At 42.0% G+C, this 22,883-nt stretch overlaps 1 protein-coding gene across 2 annotated transcripts; it reads right to left on the reverse strand.

Moving 5' to 3' along the window:
- Window positions 1-551: 551 nt before the first annotated feature.
- Window positions 552-20,440, reverse strand: LOC148033420 (uncharacterized). Of its 2 annotated transcripts, XM_087681338.1 has the most exons (7): window positions 20,147-20,439; window positions 18,679-19,634; window positions 1,628-2,048; window positions 1,445-1,545; window positions 1,246-1,335; window positions 1,017-1,141; window positions 552-921 (listed from the first exon to the last, which is right to left on the reverse strand). In XM_087681338.1, the coding sequence occupies exons 2-7, from the start codon at window positions 19,429-19,431 to the stop codon at window positions 777-779; spliced, it is 1,635 nt and encodes a 544-aa protein (XP_087537464.1). In that variant the 5' UTR covers window positions 19,432-19,634; window positions 20,147-20,439; the 3' UTR covers window positions 552-776. The 2 variants fall into 2 exon arrangements, with proteins under 2 accessions (XP_087537464.1, XP_087537463.1); XM_087681337.1 differs by having other exon boundaries at window positions 18,679-20,440.
- Between the last annotated feature and the right edge of the window lie 2,443 nt (window positions 20,441-22,883).

A 22,883-nucleotide genomic window follows, 5' to 3' on the forward strand; every position in this document is an offset into this window, starting at 1 on the left:
TTGCTATGGTCAAGACCCTCATCATTCAAGGCATTTGTGATTTTCACTTACCATACCATGATCCACAAAGAAAGGCCTAAAGCAACTTCATCTCCATCACAGGCTTAATGCATGAGAGAGCTATTATAGGCCCAAATAACTCTAGATGTCTGTACCATGATACCAGTACGAAGCCATCTAGTTGATGTGGGGATCCAAAAGCCCAATTGGCTTTCCAGAAGAACTACAGCTTAATACCTCACCCACATTAAACATCCCTAATCTACTTCGAGCAGATTTGGATGGCTTGACAGATTCTTATCCCAATGTTTGCATTTATGCCCAAGAATATGTGTGCATTTTAAGGTGACATTTTTTGGCGTATCAAATAAAAGGAAACTTGTACTGTGCAACATCAAACAATACATCGAACAATACAACGCCATAAACACATCCCATTGGACAAAAGTAATACATTCTATCACACAGATTTCAATCATGTGACAAATTCATGACATGATAACCTTTTAATCTCATGATCAAGAATGAGACATTACTTCCTGAGCAAGATGAAATGATAACCTTTTAATTTCATGATCAAGAATGATACATTGCTTCCTGAGCAAGTCTGAAAGCAGGACCCCCATGTTTTAAATAAGAGGGCACCTGGTATAGTTATGACATCTTACAGTTCCTATGGACATAATAATACATGCTGTGGCTGTACAAAACCTCTAATCTGCCACACAGTCTTAACCTCTTATGGAAGCTGGAGGCAGTTAAAACAGAAATTCAAATCAACACGCAGGAGCAATGCCTGATGGGCTGTTCACTGCTCGGTAACATTGAAGACTGCAAAGAGGAAGTAGTGTCTTGGCATCCCTGTACTTGTACGTATTATTGCATGATGGCCCTGCACATCTCTCTCTCTCTTGTGGATACCTACCCCAAAAAGCAAAAGGACAATTGTCAATTTATCCAGGAGACGATTCAGAATTGAAAGCCAAACATTGTGTGTGCATAAAACAATGGAAAACCTGCATGGGCCTGAGAAAATATTTGGTAAGTCAAGATCCTTTGAAAAGGACACAACATTGCCTGAAGGACCCATTACCCATCTAATAGTATTGACTGCAGGTATCATAGCAGCAGCTTGCTTTTCCTACAGTGAAGTTCAGCCATTTCAGAAACAAGCTTAATCACATCATGTAGCTCCTACACAGCAATGAAATGCTGTGAATAACAACACACTGCAAATTTCATCACCTGTTCTATCTCCTGACGTTGTTTCTGAAGCTTTTCCTCACGCTTTCTTCTGGAGGAATCTTGCCCCAGTATCTTCTGTATAGCTACTTCCTGGAAATGTAATTCTCCTCAGTAATCCTTAATTTCGGTTGAAGATAACATAGCACAACCACAACCTTCAAAAGTAAATGTTCCACAGGAAACATTATGAATGCTGCACCTGAATCTCTTTAGCAGTTTTCTCCATCTGCTGCTTTCGTCTTTTTGCTGCTGCTTCTTTCTTCAAAGCTTGCTCTGCCTCAGAAAGATGCTCTTTTGGCTCTGCAAAACAATGAAAATAATTTTTCTTCATATAAAGGGAGAGAGACAGAGAGACAGGAAAAAACTGGTGTGCAGAACTCACTTTTTGGTGCAGCAGCTGTTAACCCTTCAGAAAAGTCAACTGTGCTGGCTCCAGCCTCTGCATCTCCACCCGCTTTACTTATCTTCAGAGCACGTTGCCGTGCTGTGAGAGGAAGTTCCTTTCTTACATCCAATTCAGGGTTGCATGCCAAATCTGTTCCTCCATCCTCATCAACTGAAAATGAATCATTCACAAATTCATTTTCAGCCTTTTTCTTCCGTCTCCTTTTACTATCTACTTCTACATCATCACCATCCAAAACCCGTTTCTTGGGCACTCGGGAACTTTTGCGCACAGCTATCAGAGGCTGACTTGAGTTATCTATCCCTTGAGAGCCTTCCCCCTCAACCCTATGTCGTGTGACACTCTTGAAATTTTTTGTGGCATTATCCTTCCCTGAACCATCTTCATCAGAATTGTCCTGTCGTTACAAACCATCAAAGGTTAGGTGAAGAAACCAAATGACAAAAAACTTCAATGCAAGTGTGATTCCATCCTTAAATCATGTCCAAAGTACTAGAAACAGCTTACATAAGGCATAAAGTAATCATGAGCTTCAATAATAAGCCACCTTTTACACATGCAACTGCCACAAACTTTTTCACTACCACTTCATAAAAAGTTTGAAACCATTTGTATGGACAGCATAGCCATCAAGTTATCAACATAAAACAATGAATAAATTGTTGCACAGGAATCAGCTATGTGATCCAGCAACTATCACAAAAACACTATCTGGTGAGGCATAGTCACATAGCCGTCAAGTTATCAACATAAAACAATGAATAAATTATTGCACAGGAAATCAGCTATATGATCCAGCAACTATCACAAAAACACAATCTGGTCAGGCATAGTCACATGGGACAGGGAGAACAATTGGGACAGGGAACAGCCAAAGAGAGGTATAGTCACGTGGGATGGATGACTTCAGACACCCTACTGAGGAATAGTCATATGGGCCAGCAGATATGAGGGGCAGAGGTATTAAAAAGGAAAATTACTAATCACATAGGGTAGGGGATACAAGGGGCAATGGGATTAGAAAAGAAAAACCACCTGATATATTGACTTGAAATGTGGAGTCACCCCAAATAATAACTAGCTTGAGATGCAGGACACGAGAGAAGTATGGATACATCACATACGTATGAACAACCTCAGACGAAAAAAAAACTCACAACTGAAGAATCCGGATTCCAAGAGGCCTGTCTCAACATCCCTACTGCTGCAACACATGTCCATGTCACCATCCAGAGCTGAGCAGAAGATAGGGGTTGCTGCCTTGCTGTCCGGCTGCCAATTCCTCACCATTGTTGCCGTCCAGGCCTGCCCTGCTGTAAATGCACCCCCCTCATGACTAGTGGCAGCCTGCATTATGCTGTCTTGGAACCCTTATGGCTGCTGCTGTTGTCCCCAACTTTACATCTGAATGCACATGTTGTCTATATTGTCCACTTCTAACCCTTAACAGGTAAACATTATAAGGTCCTACATTGCTACTTCAATGTCCAGATATACTTAGGAGTAAATTGAAAATTAAGACATCGGTTACAGCAAGTGATTGTCAACGAGACTAAAAGAGCAATAGAACTTAAACTTGCAAACACAATTAACTTAAACTGAAAAACCAATGAACAAATTACTCACAACAATGGAGCTATAAAGCCCTCACACTTGGACAATGACACCCATTGGGCACCCAAACCCTGACCCTTGCAATGATTGCTTAGTTTACTAAAGAGCTCTGGAGTCCCCATTCAAGGTACAAAATCTGATCATTGGTGCACATGCTATTGCTTAGCTATCAATGGTTTCAAGGGCACAATTCCCTATGAGTCCCATCACTATCAACTGTTCCATGGGCGCTATTCCCAGTAAACATTTGATGTACAAGTGTTCCCAGGGCATTATTCCTTGTGAACCCTAATTGTACAGGAACAAAACAATGTTGATACCCCTAATTCAAAACAATAAATCAATCCTGATTTTTGCCTTGAATTTTCTGTGTAATCAGTCCCACTTCATCTTCATGAATTTGCAATTGTTCTTCCCACACAAACTTCAAATTGACCTTTCAGATCACAAGACTAACAAGGATTCCCTCTAATCAAACCCCCTTTGTGCTCATGCCTTTGCCAACTGTTTCTCACACAAATAGCAACCCCCATGTGACAATTTATTGGATTACCATCTAATCAATCCCTCTTTGGCTCCAATGCATTTGCCAACAATTGTTCTCACCAATTGTGGCCTTTTGCACCATAAATTGATTTGAATCCTCATGCATGCTCTCTAAACCTGTCTAACTTTAACACCTTTGCCAACAATAGCTCTAACTAACAGTGGTATTTTGCACGAAAAACTCTCCCAATCGCATTCTGACAAGCACCAACACGCATTTCCATGATTGAAGGGCCTATAGACACTGCATGCATCCATGATGCCAAAGAGTTGAGATACAACAGATTTGCTGATCCAAATCAGCAAAGCAATGTTGTTCGTAGCACCACAAAGCTTCCGTGTTGGCCATAGTCATAATGTCCCCAGTTTTCAAGATTGTAATGACATCCTTTTCAGCTTCCAGATAAGTTATGGTCTCAATTCTTGAAGAGACCATATTCCCACCTTGGTTCAACCCTCAAATTATGAAATAGTCCCAACTAAAATATTGATTTTCCTCTTCGGCTCTAGGAAAGGAGAGTTTAAGGGATATTTATGAATCCTCCCTTAAAGATTATATCTGAGCTTCATCTTAAAGGCTATGAACTAGTCCTAATTTAAAAATAAAAAGGGTACACACGTGACACTAATCAAGAAGCTTTCTATTGACAACTCCACCGTGTCGGTAAAGCAAGGGAGAACTGTTAATATGGATTGGTTTTAATGTACTTGAGACATCTCTCTCGTCCTATAGTAGGATGGGCACCTAAGGTGGACCATACAATCACTAGGAATGAACTGCATTGATTAAAAGCCGCCTTGTAACCAACGTTTCACATATAAGCTATTATTGTCGTTCTATTGGCTCAATGATTCACACTAATTTCATAATCATAGAGCTTGAAATATGATTTGTATAATCTATGAATATTTTTTAAAATGGCTAGAATGCCTTGCCATTACAATCAAATCACCATGGACAAGATACCCTGTAAGAACTAAAAGTTTAATTAGAGGGTTAAAATGACTAAAAAGCCCAAATGACTAAAACTTTTTCACTTGGGTGGTCGAATCAACTAGATGCACACATAATGAGTGGTTTCAAAAGAGGGAGCCACACTCATGTTCTTCCCAACGTACACACACCTAGCATGGAGATGAGATATGTGGTGAATATAGCCCAAAGACCAACACTAGTGTGCAACACCCTCAAAGGCATGGTAGGTTTGATGTTGGGTCCAAGGAGGATTATCGGCCAGCCTATCACCTTACTAACTTCCTGAGACGAGATGTGCAGTCCCTCAAGGCCCTCCTAGTCAAAGATTGGAAGGTTGAATCCTGGGTTACCATTGCTTTGGTTAGTGGGATCGGTGGTTTCTAGCTGAATGAAAAGTTCTCTAATTGCTAGTGAAAGAATGTGTTTGTCTTGATTAACTTGTCAGAGTGCAGCAATGCGGAAGCGTAGGACAAAGACTGAGAGAGTGAACACACAGAGGAGAGAGAGAGAGAGAGAGAGAGAGAGAGAGAGAGAGAGAGAGAGAAGGAGACAGTGTAAACGCAGAAAATCTGCGGTGTAGTATGCTGTATAAGAGTGCAGAAATACACAAGGGGGCAGAGGAAATATCTGCGTATGTCTCCGACTTGATGACCTTGATCTCCGTCAGCCCGAGCACAGTCTGTCTCAGCCAACAGATCTCAAGATCAGAATCTGAAATCACTGAATAATGTGTACGGGAGTGTGCCACAAAACCGGCTATAAATAGCCGAAAAATAGAAAATAACTACAGCAGGTCGGCTGCAGCTGACTGCAGTAAAAACACTCCACTGCAGTAACCTGTCCAACTGCAGGTGCTGATGTGGCACTGACGTCTGTATTGTCCAAGAAATAACTAGCTAACACCCCCTCTCAGATCTTGGACGGGTCAAAAGACTAAGGGATTGGGAATGCTGCCGAAGAAGAGCGTGGGGAAGCGCCTTCGTGAACAAATCTACAAGATTATCCTCTGTCTTGAAATACTCCACATCAATGGTCCCATCCAGAAGCTTCTCCCGAATGAAGTGATAATGGAACTCAATGTGCTTCGTCCGGGCATGGAATATTGGATTCCATACCAAGGCAATGCAACTCTCATTGTCACACCGCAGAAGAGTAGGACGAGTCTAGGGGCAGCCAAGCTCCTCCAACAATCTCCGAAGCCACACAACCTCACATGTGGTGGAAGACGCAACCAGATACTCCACCTCAATTGAAGAAAGGGCTACCGTGGGCTGCTTCTTGCTACTCCAAGAGAGAACACATGTACCCAAGATAAAACAGTAGCCTGTAGTAGACCGTCGGTGATCCACATCGCTAGCCAAATCATAGTCACTCCAACCTACAAGAAACAGATCTGAAGCATCTGTACCTGCGGGATAAGAAATCCCTAAGTCAAAGGTCCCCCTCAAATACTGAAGAATCCTCAGGGCAGCCTGCCAATGCACCTGTTTGGGTTCCATCATGAACCCTACCAAAAGACCCACAGCAAAACAAAGATCAACACGAGTATTGAGAAGCCAAATCAAGGATCCAATCAACTGACGGTAGCGTGAAGCATCCATCACGGGAGAATCTAAGTGTGAAGTGGCCTTCCAATTCGGATCCATAGGAGTAGTAATGGGCCGACAAGTCACCATCTCAAAAGTCACTAAGAGCTCCTAAATGTACCTTTGCTGAGAGATGAAAATCCCCCTCTGAGACTGATAAATCTCATGACCCAAGAAGAAATGAAAAAGCCCCAAATCTGTCATCTCGAATGCCTGATGTAAAGCTGTCTTGGTCTCTCAGACCTGCTGTGCATGATCCCCTGTCAAAATCAAATCATCAACATATAACACGAACAACCACGACCAACCTCAGAAGTGTGCACATAAAGCTGCGGATCGGCCTTGGAGCGCCGATATCCCAACTTCGACTAAAGAAACGAGTCAATCTTATCGTTCCATGCACGCGGAGCCTGCTTGAGGCCATACAAGGCCTTCTTCAACCTGTAAACTTTCCCATCCGAGGATCCAAAGCCAAGAGGCTACTCAACATAGATCTCCTCCTGCAAGTCGCCATTCAGAAAGGCCGACTTCACATCCAACTAATAAACAGGCCAGCCAAGGCAAGAACAACTCGAATAGTCGCCATACGAGAAATGGGAGCAAAAGTATCATGGAAATCAATGTCTAGGTGCTGAGCAAAACCTTTAGCAACAAGGCGAGCCTTGTGCTTGTCCAAAGAACCATCGCTAAGGTACTTGGTCTTGAAGACCCACTTGATACCAATCACCTTCTTGTGAGAGGGACAAGGCACAAGAGACCAAGTGCCATTCCTCTCAATAGCCTCCAACTCGGCTTCTATGGCCTTCCGCCAATGATCAGACTGCAAAGCCTCCTTCACTGAAGTGGGCTCTTGATCCTGCATAACACGGGTCAGCAAACAATAGTTGGAGCAAACAAGCTCTGAAGAATTTGCCTGATTCATCCGTGACCTCCGCAGTCCATCCTGCGATTGCCACTCCTCACGGACCCCCCCGATCCCTGAATCCCGGAGTGTGTCACGGGCCCAACGAGGAAGAGGACGAACCTTTCCCCGTTGCTCTCCATCTGCTGAAGACTCAAGAACATCCACCGGCTGAAGCTCCTTGGGGGTGGCCGGTGGAAGAGAAGACTTTGAATCGAAAGAGAAACGGTCTCGGGAGCCCAACTCTCTCCTAGATCTCCAAGGACGGGGTGCTCCTCACCCCCCTCTGTGGCTGGTACTTCCACGAACCGCACATCTCGGCTCATGTAGACATCCCGCTTAACGGGATCAAACAAACGATAACCTTGGGATTGTGAGCTATAGCCAACAAAAACCTATCGTCGGAAAGCCGCCTCGAACTTATCACGCTGCGTCTTCAGAATGTGCACATAAGCGTCACACCCAAAGATTCTGAAATAAGAGGCATCAGGCTTAGTCCCGAAGTAAGCCTCAAAAGGTGTCATGCTGTCAACAGCCGAAGTGGGAGATCGATTAAGGATGTGAACTGTGATAGCCACTGCCTCAGCCCACAGAAAGTGAGGTGTCCGTCGGTGCTCCATCATGGTGCGTGCCATCTCGATCACACTTCGGTTCTTCTGCTCCAAAATGCCATTCTCTTGGGGAGTGTTGGTGTTAGCAAACTCCTAGTGAATGCCCCTATCTGCACAAAAACGAGCAAACTCATTAGACATAAATTCACCTCCCTTGTCTGAACGCAAGGTCTTCAGTCGCCGGCCACAACGGTTCTCCTCAAAGAGAAGCCAATCCTTGAAATGAGAGAAAGCCTCCGACTTCAAAGTCAAGAAATAGGCCCAAGTCATCCTGCTATAGTCATCTACGATCAACATGAAGTACAAGCTCCCCTTCAGGGACTCGATCCTCATCGGGCCACAAAGATCCGTAGATACAAGCTCCATGGGTGAAGTAGACCTCCTAGAAGCTTTGTTGGGAATCCCGTCCCGATACGCTTTCCCACCAATGCAAGAGACACATGGCTGAAGGCTCACCACTATATCCGACAAGCCTCGGACAAACGACCCTCGCGATGCCTTCCGAAGGTACTCGTAATTCAGGTAGCCAAACCGAGCATGCCATAGCTCGGACTGTGTCTGAGAAGTAAGAAGAAGAGAAGTAAGAGCTGAAGAAGGCTTCAATTTGTAGACTCCATTCTCCTCATACCCTACAAAGAGAACCTTCCTCGATGCACGATCAAGGACTTGAACAGTATCACTGTCAAACTCCACCAAGAGACCAAGAGCACAAATCTTATGAACCGAAAGTAAATGATATCCCAATCCTGGCACGTGCAACACCTCAGAGGTATGGGTACTACCACGTCCATCTGGAATAAGCTGCCTCTCACCCTGCGCAGCAATAGACACAACAAAGCTGTCTCCAATGAGAATCTGCCCGTGCGAAGGTCGCAAATGGGCAAATGGCAACACCAACAGAAGGAGTCAAGTGCCGTGAGGCGCCACTGTCCACAATCCACTCTTGAGCCTGGGGAGCTGTCATCACAGCATCAGAAGTTGTTGGTGGAGTCCTCAATGACTGCTAACTGTAGAAAAGCAACTGATGATGGTGCAGCCACCGCTCCAAAGTCCTTCATGTCCTTCTTCTTGGTATCCTTCTTGTCTTTCTCGGGGCAATCCTTCTTCCAGTGACCGGTCTTTCCACAAATATGGCAAAGACAATTCCTTCTCCTTGTCCTTCTTGGATTTGTTGTCCTCCTTCTTTTGGTCCTTCCCCTTCTTCTGAGAGGCTTGACCAACCAATGCCTCCGATTTGTAAGCATTATGTCCATTCAATTGTTCCTCCTGGTCCAAGACCATGGGAACCAACTCTTTCCACCGAAGAGTCGACTCCCGCCCTAAAGCAATAAGAGCAGAATAAAAAGTACCAAATCATGGCGGCAACTGGGATAGTAAAGTGATCGCCATGTCTTCGGAGGAAATAGACTTCCCTACATTTTGAACCTGCATCTGAAGCTACCAAATCTTGTTGATGTGTTCTCAAAGTGAAGAAGACTTATTCACGGACAAAGTCCGCATCTATACCTCGAAAAAAACCCTCTTCATCAAGGTCATCCAGTTGTACATCTGATCGAGCTTCAGCCATATCTCACGCGCCACCGTCAAGTGCTCGATGTGAACTATCGCGGCTGTGGTGCAAGATAGAAACAAAAAATATCGAATCCTGGCATTCAATTTGTCCCAATGAGACTGGGCCTTGGTCAACTCTGCACAAGCATTGGAAGAGAGTTTGGACTCATCCCTCACCGAGGATTTGGTAATCTCCTTCATCACCAGTTCCGCCAAATCATAAGACTCTAAAATGGCCAACATCGTCAAACGCCAGATATAGTAATTGTCACCATCAAGCTTTTGATCCGTTGGAATAGCCGGTAGGATAGGCACCTTCCTGACCATGATCGCCTGGAACTCCAAATCAGTCTCTGTAGACATGTTAACCTCCAATACCTGCACAAACGCAAAAGCAACCCCCTCTGAATGTGAAAACGCAACCTTCTAGGACGAATTCCTCCGCTGCCCAAACCTTTTTCACCCGCCGGAGGCAATGAAAATATAAAATCTGCAATGAAAGGCCTCAAACGCAGCTTTCCTCCCCTTCGAGCAGCAATAACCTGCAGCAAATTCACCGATTAGACTCCTTTCCCGCACGCCCATGCTCGCTTCAATCTTGATTTGATGTGCAGCCCTCCCGCTCGCTCTCAAATCCTGGAAATGCAACCTTGTGTCGCATTGAAATCTCCTCTTCAAATAGGTTCAGCCCTCAGTCAGTCCATCTTCACCGCTCTGATACCATGTCAGAGTGCAGCGATGCGGAAGCATAGGACAAAGACCGAGAGAGAGCGAGCACAGAGAGGAGAGAGAGAGAGAGAGAGAGAGGAGAGTGTAAACGCAGAAAATTTGTGGAGTAGTATGCTATATAAGAGTGCAGAAATACACAAGGGGGCAGAGGAAATATCTGTGTATGTCTCCGACTTGATGACCTCGATCTCCGTCAACCCGAACACAGTCTGTCTCAGCCAACAGATCTCAAGATCAGAATCTGAAGTACTAAATAATGTGTACTGGAGTGTGCCACAAAACCGGCTATAAATAGTTGAAAAATAGGAAATAACTGCAGCAAAAAAATAGGAAATAACTACAGCAAGAAATAACTACAGCAGAAAATAACTGAAGCAGAAAAATAGAAAATAACAGCAGTAAAAACTGTCGGACTGTAGTAACCTATCCGACTATAAGTGCTGACGTGGCACTAACGTCCGTACTGTCCAGGAAATGACTGGCTAATATAACTAATGTGCCATACTTAAAGGAATCATGTAACAAACCCTATGTAACGAATTAATTAAGAAAGTTGTTTCTACAAGTCAAAATGGTGTGGTAGCATAATTGTTTAGATAATTAGAGCTTACCAGATAATTGGATGAAAAATGGTTGGATGGAGATCCAAACAACCCCATCCTATGGATGGGTGGACCAATAAGTGGGGTGGCTATTCCACTTAAACCAATAGAGCGATTAGTAGGATTAATCCCATTTTAGGGAAATGGTGTATGTGTTAGCACATTAGTCAACTCATGAGTGAGTCTATGCATGTGTATTTGTGGGCTAAGCACAAGGGATTATTTTAGGCATTTTTCTAGTGCTTATTTTTGTGGAAATATTTTATGGTCGACCAGCATTTTATGATTATTTTATTGCTGGCCAACCTGATTCATTTTGGGCATTTATGACTGCTTATTCGAGCTCCCTCTTCCTTGATGATTTATTCACTTGCAATCTTCCAAAGGTCTTGTTGGAGAAAGGGAGCCAGTGCCAATGCCCACACAACCAATGACTCACTATTGTACGCAATTGTCTCATGTTTGGTATATAGATTCCATTTCCCAAGCATATCTCTGAGTTCTTTCTTTGCAATCTTCCTCTATTCTTATGTGTTGTCTTTTCTCTTGTGTTGTGCAATCTATCACAACAATATTTGACACTTCCATCGTTGCACCCACTTCTAATAGTGTGACTATCCTACTACAAAGGAATTGAGCTTGATCCCCCTCATTTCACACTATGAACCAAGTGTGGGATTAGTTCGTTGGGTCAAGGATATGACATGAACCTGGATAGATTGCTTTAGGATTATTGTCATGAAGACATGTATTTTTTGAAACCTCACTTAGCATGTGGATTAATTTTTAATCACATGATCTTCTTCAATAAAGCTAAAGAAATACCGAAAGGGGCGCCAATTTTGGGGCCAATCGGGTGTGCATTGTCCAAGATCAATAGGCAAATTTATATTTTCAGATTTGCATTTAGTATTTGCTGTTGTAATTAAGTTGTAATCAGGGATTTACCACCCGCCGTCCACGAAAGGAAGGCTGGTTGCATGGTTTCATTGCCGGGATACCATCAAATCCTTTGAATAGGTGGGCCCAAGATACTTGATTGCAACTTGAGACTATTGCATTATTTGCTGAAATTGTTCTCAGCAGTGAATTACAGCAAGCATTTCTTCACATGGTGATACAAGATCAAGTGGAGAGGATCCATCACTCCTTGGTCAATCACGTGGTGAAGGGGGAAATGCAATGACTGATGTTGGGCATGGTTCTCATGTATGGGCAACATGCTGAAAATGTGGAAAATGACCCAAATGTTGGTACTTCAACGCATAAAGAGACTGATGACCAACAAGGGGCTAAAGAATTTGATGATAGCTTCAAGGATCGAATGCGTACAGCAGCAAATCTTTTTGTTGAATTGGCAAAGAATCCCCAGTTTACTCGATTCTTGAATGCCCCAAAGAAGAACAGCGAAGGCAAAGAGAAGAAGACACCTTCTACACCTTCTAACAGCCACAAGAACCGAAGGAAATGCCTAAGCCTTCTTTAGAAGGGCCCAAAATGCCTAATGAGCACAAACAATTGGTATCCGTGGGGTAGTAAGTGCAAATGCATGGCCAACTTGGTAGTGCCAATCCATGGGAACATGGGCAGCAAGGCAAGTATACACATGCAAGCATGGGACAGCAAGGATACTTAGGTGGTACCGTTTTTCATGCTATGGTTGGACAAGCACTGCATACAGGAATGTATGGCCCAAATCCCTATGGTATGCAACAGCCAAAGCATGGCTCACAACACCCAATGTATCCGGGTAATGCAAGTGGAATACCTAATCCCATGTATGGTAGCATAGGCATGATGCCTGGGGCACAAAGCGGACAATATGGATATGTATCGACACCCCCAGGGACTGTTGGAGCACAAGGATTTGGTGCTGGTCATATAGGTGCTTCAAATAGTGCTGGTTTTTATGCAAATACAGGCAATGCACCCTTTTTGCAGCAGCCCATTTATGATAACTTGACTCCCATACATCCGCCGAAGGACTATGATGAAGGTGGCAAAAGCATGAAGTTTAAGCCTTTCAGTGATGCACAAGATAGGTTGAAAGCACTTGTTTTTATTCAGTAGTTTGATGCAGCCTACTTTGGAGGCAACTTCACAAAGGCATCTAAGATACGCAAGGCAGCCACATTTTTTAAGGGAAATGCATTGCAGTGGTAGTCTACACTTCTTATTCAAGGGAAGTCACCTACCACTTGGGTCTAGTTCAAGCAAATGTTTGCTTCAAATTGGTTGACAAGTACCTTTGAAGTAGACATTATGGCAGCTTGGAATCAGTTGAATTCCAAAGACTGCAAGAACTTGGATCAATATAATAAGAAGTGTTGGGATACATTGCTGCCAGTTACTTCTTATCACACAGTACCCCTCTATGAGCAGATGGAGAAGTATATTTGTGGTTTGCCAAAGGGTATTTGGGATTTTTGCATTATTAAATTCACTGTTTCCAACATGTCTCAGCTTATATAAATTGCTACTACTGCCAACACATTGTGGGTGGAAAGGATGCAGGATTCCACAATGACAATGCCAAGTCACATGTCAAAGAGGCAAACATTGAGAAAAAGGGCATTTCAAGTGTTGGAGAGGATCAGTGATGCATGCTATAGGCTGAAATTGCCTCCACACTGACGGATACAAAATGCCTTTCATGTGAGCTTGCTTATAGACCTTTTCATGGAGATGTGCCAAAGGATGTATCTGGTAAAATTCAGCCGGAGGTTGAAGAGCTCGATAAAATACTCGTACCAAAGCAAATTTTGGCACACAAAGAGAGGAAGATCAGGGGTAAGGGTCACAAAAGGTACTTAGTGAAGTTTTAGAATTATTCACTAATGGATGTCAAATGGAAGGAGGATGACTTGGCAAACCATCCTCAATTTTTGAGGCTTTACCTTGATGCTTTGCGATTAGAGCCAACTTTAGTTCGGGCTCAATCAGGTTCAGCATAGCAAAGGTCCAGAGTGTTACCTGATGCTTGTGAGGGAACTAGCACCTCCGCTCCTTAATAATGGACAGCTCTAGAAGTAGTGGATCTTAAATGTATTCAGCATACATTTAGGGTTCTCTAGCTGAACTGTATGTTTGCCAGGAGATCACTATTCAGTGTACTAGTCACTATGTTTGGTATGCAGATCGGTATGGTTTTCACTGCAGCTCTGAAACTGTACATTTGCATCCGTTATGCTCAGTGTGTAGTCAGTTATGCTTGGTATGGCATTGGTTATGCTTGGTGTAGCATCAGTTAATGATCATCAGGGGTTAATTATCGAATGTTGGTTTTCAACGTATGATTATTAATATAGTGGTATTCAGCTAGTTTTGTGGACAGCAACATGTCTTATGATGCCATTGATGTTTCAACAATGGTTTATGCTTAGTTTTTGCTATACTATGGTTTGGTTTTGCCAAATGAGTTGAGCTCATGAGAAATGGAAATGTCACATGATAATCTGGCAATGTTTTTGAGATTCTTTGTGAGTCTTATGTTATGTTATGTTGGCTGGTAATTTTCAGCATTTGTTGGGCATATGGAATGGTTGAACAGCAAGGCGCAATGTTGTGTTGACTATGATGCCCTATGGAAATTCTAGTGTAGTACGTTGCTTTTGATGCATTTGGCAATGCAATCGAGAACGATTGCAAGGATTTTAAGGGGGAGGGCTGTCATGAGGACATATATATTCGCAACCTCACTTAACATGTGGATTAATTTTTAATCACATGATTAAGTAAATGTTACACGTGTGAGATGCAACTAGGGTTAGAGTAAATTTTCGAGCCCGAGACCCGAGAAAATCACAGGATGTCAAAGGCAAAAGTTGCTATAAGTTATGTTGCATAAGTACTTGGTGGTATCTAGTGTCAATTGTTGGCCTAGGTCATTCATTTGGCCATAAGTGTTAGTTGGTGACACTAGAGATGTGGCATTTAATGGTACCTAATGTCGATCTAATAGTCAAAGATGACACAAAGAGACTCGAGAGTGGAAGATGCCTGGCTAGTTTAATTATTGGCCGGTCAAATTATTTTTCTGGGCACTGAAATAATTATTGGATTAATTTTCAGTTACTAAAGGCTGAAAATTAATATTTAATGAAAAGAGACTCGAGAGTGGAAGATACCTAGCTGATTTAATGACCGGTCAGTTTTTTTTGGGACACTAAAATATTTATTAGATTAATTTTCAGTAATTAAAGGCGAAAAATTAATATTTAATAATGGATAATGTTGGAAAAACCATTTGAGAAGGCAACCACTTGGCAAACTTGCCCATACAAGCTGGTAAAAGGCTGAAGAAGAGGAAAAACGAGATCATTCTTGTTGTAGCAAATGTGGGATCTAGGCAATTGCATCGAGGTACAAGGTGACAACTGACTTAGATGTCTCAGCTGTAGGCAACAGCATTTAATGCTCTTGTGGTAGGGCAACAGCTGCATTTGACTGATTTTCAGTCATTCTTTGCGACAAAACTATGAGTTTTCTCTCTCTACAGCTCCCTCTCTCATCTCCCAACCATTTCACAACCGTGCTCCTAAGATCTCAACATTTGGATGCTTAGAGGTAGAGAAATTGCAAATTTCTCTGCTGTAAACCCTAATTTACAACAGAAATTAGAGTTTAGCAACAGCATCAAGAAGCGTGTTAAAAATTGGAAGCTCCAAGACTTAGATTTTTTAGGGCTGAAGGTAAATTTCAGCTAAATTTAGGTGGAGGACTAGCTAGCCATTGAATTTGGGGCATTTCCATGGTCTATGAAGTGGGTGAAGCCAATTAAGTGCCCGAATCAAGGGGCAAAACAAATTGAAGACTTGTTGGTCACTTTGGACAACAAGGGGAGTTTGGATTGCGAAGGGGATTGGGAGAATCCCATTGTAAATCAACTTCTTCTTCAATGAAGCTAAAGAAATACCTAAAGGGGCAACAATTTGGAGCCAATCGGGCGTGCATTGTCCAAGATCAGTAAGTAATTTGTATTTTCAGATTTGCATTTATTGTTTGTTGCTGTAATTAAGTTGTAATTAGGGATTTACCACCCATCCACAGAAGGAAGGCTAGTTTCAATTATGATGTAGCTCTTCATAACTGCCCCAAAACTCATTGATTACCAAAGTTAATGTGTCCCATAAGCCAAAACCCTAATTTTAAGAGGATCCACATCTATAAATAGGATACTGCCCAACCTTTATATCCATCCCATTTTTGTAGGTTCGCACATCCATTTGTTGCTATGCTGACTTCTACGATTGCTGGCGATCTCCATCTTGATGAGGCCCAACCATCTAGCACCCTCTCTACTACTACATTTACAACTGCAACAGGCCGCCACTCTTTCAAGACCTATTTCCAACCTTTCTTGGACAAATTGACTTGGGCATTGCCCCCACCTTGATCAAGGGCATCATCACTCAGTTTGTTCCAACAAACTCTCCCTTAAAGGCACCTTATTACATATTGAAGTGAAATTAGCACTAACTCATTAAGTGCCCCAAACTTGTTGGTCAAAAAGGATAGAAAGTCACAACTATCCATGAATCTCACGCCTCTCCATTGCCATTGGATAGATTTGCATTGATACGTATAGTTCATGCACTTTGTTAGCTCTCATCACTGCAAAGAAACATGTATATAAGTTGTACATACAAAAGTTCGCGATTTTTAGACAATTTGCTTACACCTATGCCATGCCTCATAAGAAAAGCAATTGCTTCAATACATAACAAGTACAACATCCTTCCAAACTCCATTAAGTAAAGACTTTCCTAAGTCTTTTGGGCATGCATCTAGCTCTATGTTCAGTAGCTGGCAACTCCATTTTGACGTGGCTACAAGTTGTAGTGCACTAATATGTAGGTCCACATGATGAAACAAATGAGCCGAATTGATGCAACATAGCACCCCCCCAAAAAAAACACAAAGGGTGACAAACTTGCAAGTACTATATTTTTTGCTATAACCAGAAAACTCTAAAGCATGCCTACATGAAAAGTGCATACATACAACTAAAAGTGTGAGAAAGGAATCTCCCATTCCAATTGGAGAGGGAGATACCTCAAATCTATTGCTTAAGGTAAGCCCAATACTAGTTGTATCTACTTCAAAAGGCTATGGGAAAATTAGAAATTGGAAAAACTTCTATGAATCTACATCTCTCCCAAAATCATCACTATAGTGTATCAAAGTTCGAAAATGAACAATCAAAAAGTAGGAGCAATCCCACGGTTATCTCAATATGAAAAAATAGAATGAAAGGTTGAAACTTGTACCTCCACACTAGATTCAAAAACTCGACAACCCAAGCTTGCCTATATGATATAACTAATGTGTTTACAACTCCATCTTGGCAGCACCAATAGACAATTTGTGGTTAATATTTCGAAGGGTGCTTCATATTCTTCACCGTCTACAAAGAAGTCTTTCAAATTTCAATAACAAATTTCCTCTTGCACACAACCCTATAACACGTGGTGAGATAATCTTGACATGAAGTGTAACATGCATCTTCCAATGGCTCAAAATATTCACATGTTAAGTTTGTCTAGCTAGGCTCCCAAAGAATTTCACAAAAAGCCAAATCTTCCTAGGACTATGCCAAAACAACAAGAGTTATACATATCTAGGGCTACCAAATTGTACCTTAGCATGTCCAAGGTGATGCAATGCCTTGATTCTAACATCCCATATCTTGACTATGGTTTGCAAGTTAGTCTTTGTGAATCTCCCCTTCTACCAATCTATCTAGTGATCAAATCCTAGCAAAGTGCAAAAACCTTTGCACCTAAGGCATTATGGTTGATCTAGCAAACTCAATGCTTGAGGCATTGAACATTGACTCCCATGTGGTAAAGATGGCATCCCCTACTCTATCAAACGAACTATAAGTGTAAGGACAGCCTCATAATGCAAATACTTGCTCTTTGAAAGAATACTTTTTAATGTCTACTTTGGACTTCTTGAAATCATTGCGCACCACAAATCTACCAATATCCTAGTTCATTAATAGCATAATATTAGAAGGTACTACTCAACTTCTCCAAAAGAAGGCTTTAACACCTTTTGCCTACAATGGGGCATCAAGTGCACCTTAAACGAGTAAGTCGAGTCCTATACCAATTTTAAGGTTGGCATCCCCAACATCTAGAAATGTAGTAGTGAAAAGGAGTGACGATTCAAGATGTAAACATATGAAACAGACAAATTGCCATTTGATAAGCACGTTTATTAATGCCCACTAAAGAAAAAAGTAACTACAAATTATTTCCTCCAACAAAAGGATCAAGTTCTATTATCTCAATTGTTAGGATGTCAAACCTTCAAGAAGCTTATTTATAGCACATGACAATGGAACACCTCTAGTCTAGTAGCATAAGACATGCTACCCCAAAGGACACCCATTAATTGGTTATTCATGACATTATGCGCTTAGAACTTGGAGTTTATTATAAATCCAAAGTGCATGGTCTACACGAAACACTACCTATAGATAAGGTGACAACTACCTACAAATAAGGACACTATATGACTTTTAGACAAGCATTGACTTAAATATACCCTTAACCACACACATCCTCAACTATGATGTCAAAACCTAATACCACCTTGATTATCCTAAGTAAGACATTCATACATCTACATATTCACAAAAGAATTGCAACTGCCAAACTTGTGCTGCAAGGCACCAGATCTCAAAGTCACTAAAAAAGCCAAAGGCAACTTCAGTGTAAGAACATTACGGTAAATAATGATTCTCTTCAGGCATAGTTCTAACGTCAGTTCGCTCATTTGCTTTGAGGTCATAAAATCTAATGAAAAAGCATTTACTTGATGATTCACTTGAACTATCAAGATGTGACTGTTAAGAGCTTTGATGCGTCTGCCTTGGTGCATATGCAGAGAGATGTAACAAACCTGTAAAATCAGATGTTGCCTTTGTCTACCAGGCTTGGAGACACACACAGGCTTTTTCAGCAAAGGACCCTTGTTGGTAATAGAACTAGAACTCTCAATCTTCTCAACATTCTGCCATTGATCCTGTTCTCCAGGTGAGTGCACGGTATGAGTAATACCACCTACTTTGAGCTTCAGCTTGGAAGGAGTAGATGAATCGCTGCAAGCTTGAACAAAAGATTTAATCCCAGCTTTTTTACTTACAGACCCAATGCTGCTATGTACATCACGGCTATTTTTTACTAAAGAGCTCCTCCCATTTTCAGTCTCCATTCTTTCATATGCCTTTCTACTAGAGACTCGTTTTGATCTGTAAAGGTCCATGATTGTTGGGTTGTCACACTGCTCCTCGCTTTCATTATCCCTTGTGTCCTTGAAGAATGGCATCTGGCGCCCCTTGTTCCACTGGACCTTATTAAGAGATGCATATTTGCCTCCAGCCTTGATAGAGTAATCTTCTTTATGGACATGACCAGCCTGCTTAGAACCATCTGTGTGGCTATTAGAATGTACAGTGTGTTTCTGGAAACGAGTTGTTTCAGGTTTGGTCTCAGCACTGGATTGCTCTCCAATGGCTGAACTCCTCTTCAGCGCGTTAACATTGGAATGCTTAGAATTTCCTGCATGTGAATTCCTGGAATCTCCAGCATGTGAATTCTTAGAACCTCCTGCATGTGACGATGCATCTTGCCGTTTCTCCCTCCGTTTGAACATCTTCCAGTCCTTACTGCCTTCCCCGTCCAGACACTGGCCATTAAATACCGGTTTGTGCAACAACAGACCATTCTTGACAGCACAGCCAGAATTGGTGCTTGGAGCACTCCCTCTCTCTAATTCTCCGCCAAAAGATTGTGAAGAAGGGTGCTTGTTGTCCTCCTGGTCCACTCTGTCCTGTGAAGAGCCCGAATTGGAGAAACCTGATGGTGGAGAACCGTCAATATAAGAAGGCATGATGATAGTGCGTGGCTTTCGAATACAGCCTGTGCGGGGCCGTCTTGTCCCACTCGCGAAATGTGTCTCCATAGAGGGAATCTATCTAACTAACAGGGTGCCAGGAAGAAGAAACTTTGCGAAAGAAGCCGAGGGCAAGGGCAAGGGCAAAGGGAAAAAACAGAGCAATGATTATAAAAGCAGGGTTGGACAGAACGCAAAAGGATTGATGGTCAAGAAAAGAAGTGTGAGGGAATCATATCACAGGGCATGGAAGAAGGAAAAGACCCGAAACGGGGACATGGAGGAGGCAAAAGGGCAAGGGGGAGAGAGTAAAGGTTGTCCAAAAGGGCAGGAAACGCGCGTGAAACAGAGCACATGAGGGGAGAAAGAGGGGAGGGCAGGAGAGGGCAAGGGACGAAAGGGAAGAAGAAGATAAAAGCGTGTGGGTAGAGGAAAAAACAGAGAGAAAGAGAGAGACGGTCGGAAGTTTTAGTACCTGATTATTGTAAGTCCGTCCTTGTTTTTTGAAGCTTTGGCTATGGAAGACGACCCCAAACAAGAGACGGGGGGGAAAAAACATTGAGGGGGAGGGGGAGGGGGAAGGGGAAGGGGAGGAAGGGCGGGGCATGTGAGAAGATGCACACGCACACTAAAGCTTTGAGTATGAGAGAGAGTGTGTGTGTGTCCTTCCACAAACCCACGCCCCCTCCTCCCCGCTGCCCCCGCAGCCCCCCCCCACCCCCCTCTGCTGGTTTCTTGTTATTGGGCTTTTGCTCGGTTCCGCGACATCCTGCTCCTTTTCTCTTTACCCTTTTGCTTGGCTCTTCTTATTATTACCTCCCATTTTATAATCCTACCTAAAATCATGTTGTTGCATTCAGACAGCCTTGCAACCTTTCTTACTCTGCACACATCCCTCCAAGAAGGCTAATGTGCCTCTCCAGCCTCGGCCATCTTTCTTACATCTGCATTCAGAGTGCCTGTGCAACTTTCTTATTACATATGCCTTCAAGTAGGCTCATGTGCCTTCATCATCTTTCTTGCAATTTTTTAAGCCCAAACTCATACATCATCAAATAATGAGCTTGTAACACACCTTATAAAAGACATGGACATGAATTGTGGATAGAAGGCCCACTAAACATTAAGAGCAAGAACTCCAATGTTGCCATAGGGCTTATAGTCCACACCCAAATGTGCCTACCTCTAGTTTTAGACTTCTCTAACCCATCATCAAGGCACCTTATGTATGGCTCTAATGCATGAATGGGAAGGGATGTGTGCATTTTCAATGTGCAATTACTTCTCAATTGTTTCAATATGCTTAAGCTTCGAGGTTTCAAGGTCAATGGATGAACCAACATGTTGTTATGATCTCAACTAAAGCAAATATTGATATCATTTGGTGCATCGTGTGTTCTTATTGGTGAGTGTGGCCCTATTTGTGGGGAGGAAAATACCATGTCTAGGATTTAACCACTTGCATGAAAAGGAACTTATAGCCTACAGAATGCAAAATCAACATTACTAGTTGGCCTAGCAAGCTTGCTATCTACACTTCACACGACTGGAATCATTGCATAGGGTAGCGATCCTATTTTTTGTCATTTTACCCCCCTTATAGGAGAATGGCATTTCCTGGGCTCCCTTCACATCTCCTTTACATGCGAAGGATGGGTAGATCTACATGTCAATTTGGATAAGGGTGGTTGATATATTATAAATCAAAAGCAAGCTAGCTATTTGGAGTGACTAAATGGCCCATCTAGAATGACTATACTCTCTCTCTCTCTCTCTCTCTCTCTCTCTCTCTCTCTCTCTCTCTCTCTCTCTCTCTCTCTCTCTCTCTCTCTCTCTCTCTCTCTCTCTCAACAAGCAAAGAACACCTAGCAAAGAAGGTTTGAAGGGAGTACATGTTGATTCTCATGATTGTGTCAAGGAGAAGAACAATCGAGTGAGCTATTTATTAAATAGGTTGATTAGTTGCAATGAAGGGTTTGCAATGTAATGTCTATTCATGATGTTTGAATAGGAGGTCAAGTATCTCCTTTTGATTTATCATTCATATATTTGCAAGTAGTGTGTTTACCAAAAACATTTCTTACAAATAAACTTTCAACTTAAGATTTATATGCTTTTTCAAAGGCTTTGAATAGCATTTACAAGAATATAACTAGAATGGCATAGCCTTTATCAATTTCAAAGCATTCTCCTTTAAAAGGTCTAATTTCGATTATCTCAATTTAAGCTTTATATGTTTTTTCAAAGGCTTTGATAGCATTTACAAGAATATAACTAGAATGGCATAGGCTTTATCAATTTCAAAGCATTCTCCTTTAAAATGTCTTTTTTCAATTATTTCAACTTGCATGACACTTACCATTAATGTTGAAACGATTCATTTGTATTTGATAATAATTGGCAACTTGGTCTCCCTTAATATACTTTTTGGCTTGCTCCCTAAGGCTTAGTAGCATTCTTTGTGCGCGAACATGCAAGGATCACTATCATGCAAAGCTATTGTGAAGCAATTTTGTAAGGAAAGCAAAGATGATGTGCTACAGCATGGCAACTTCGCTTTCCTCACTTCTTCCCAACATATTGTATTTCACTTTCTCCATTTTTCCTAGTAAGGAATGCTAGGCACCTTCATGGCAAGTTATTCAACAAAGCTATTGTGAAGAAACATTGTACAATGAACAAATTTGCCATTCACTTGTATCATTTATTGTTCCAATTTCTTCTTGATATTGCACAAAGAAGAGGAGTCTCTCTAATGAGACATGATATGTTGTCTGATATGATGCCTTTTGCCATTCAAAATATGACTTCTCATGCAAACATTGGTCTTCATACTGTTCCATGAAGAAGGGAAGCCTCTCTAAGACATGATAGGTTGGTTGACATGATGCCGTTTGTTGTTCAAAATATGTCTTCTCATGTTGAAGTTTCAAATGGGACTATTGAACCAATTGTTATTACACAAGAACCTTCATTTTTGTTAATGGTTGGTTGCAATGCTCGAAATGACCAAAGGTTTAAAAATCCAATGATTGGTGACTTAAATGGTGATAACATTCCCATTTTTAGTCCCCAAAATGGAGGATTTTGCTCTTTTCCACATAATCTACCCATAATGGATATTCATCCCACACCTATGATATTACTTTTTCAAGATCCCAATGTACATTCCATTGGGAGATTGGGAGTCTTTCTGAAGTATGTGAGTGATG

This window comes from Lygodium microphyllum, chromosome 7 (assembly GCF_053477565.2).
Source record: "Lygodium microphyllum isolate KBCC chromosome 7, Lygodium_microphyllum_v1.1.10, whole genome shotgun sequence".
Classification (NCBI taxonomy): domain Eukaryota; kingdom Viridiplantae; phylum Streptophyta; class Polypodiopsida; order Schizaeales; family Lygodiaceae; genus Lygodium; species Lygodium microphyllum.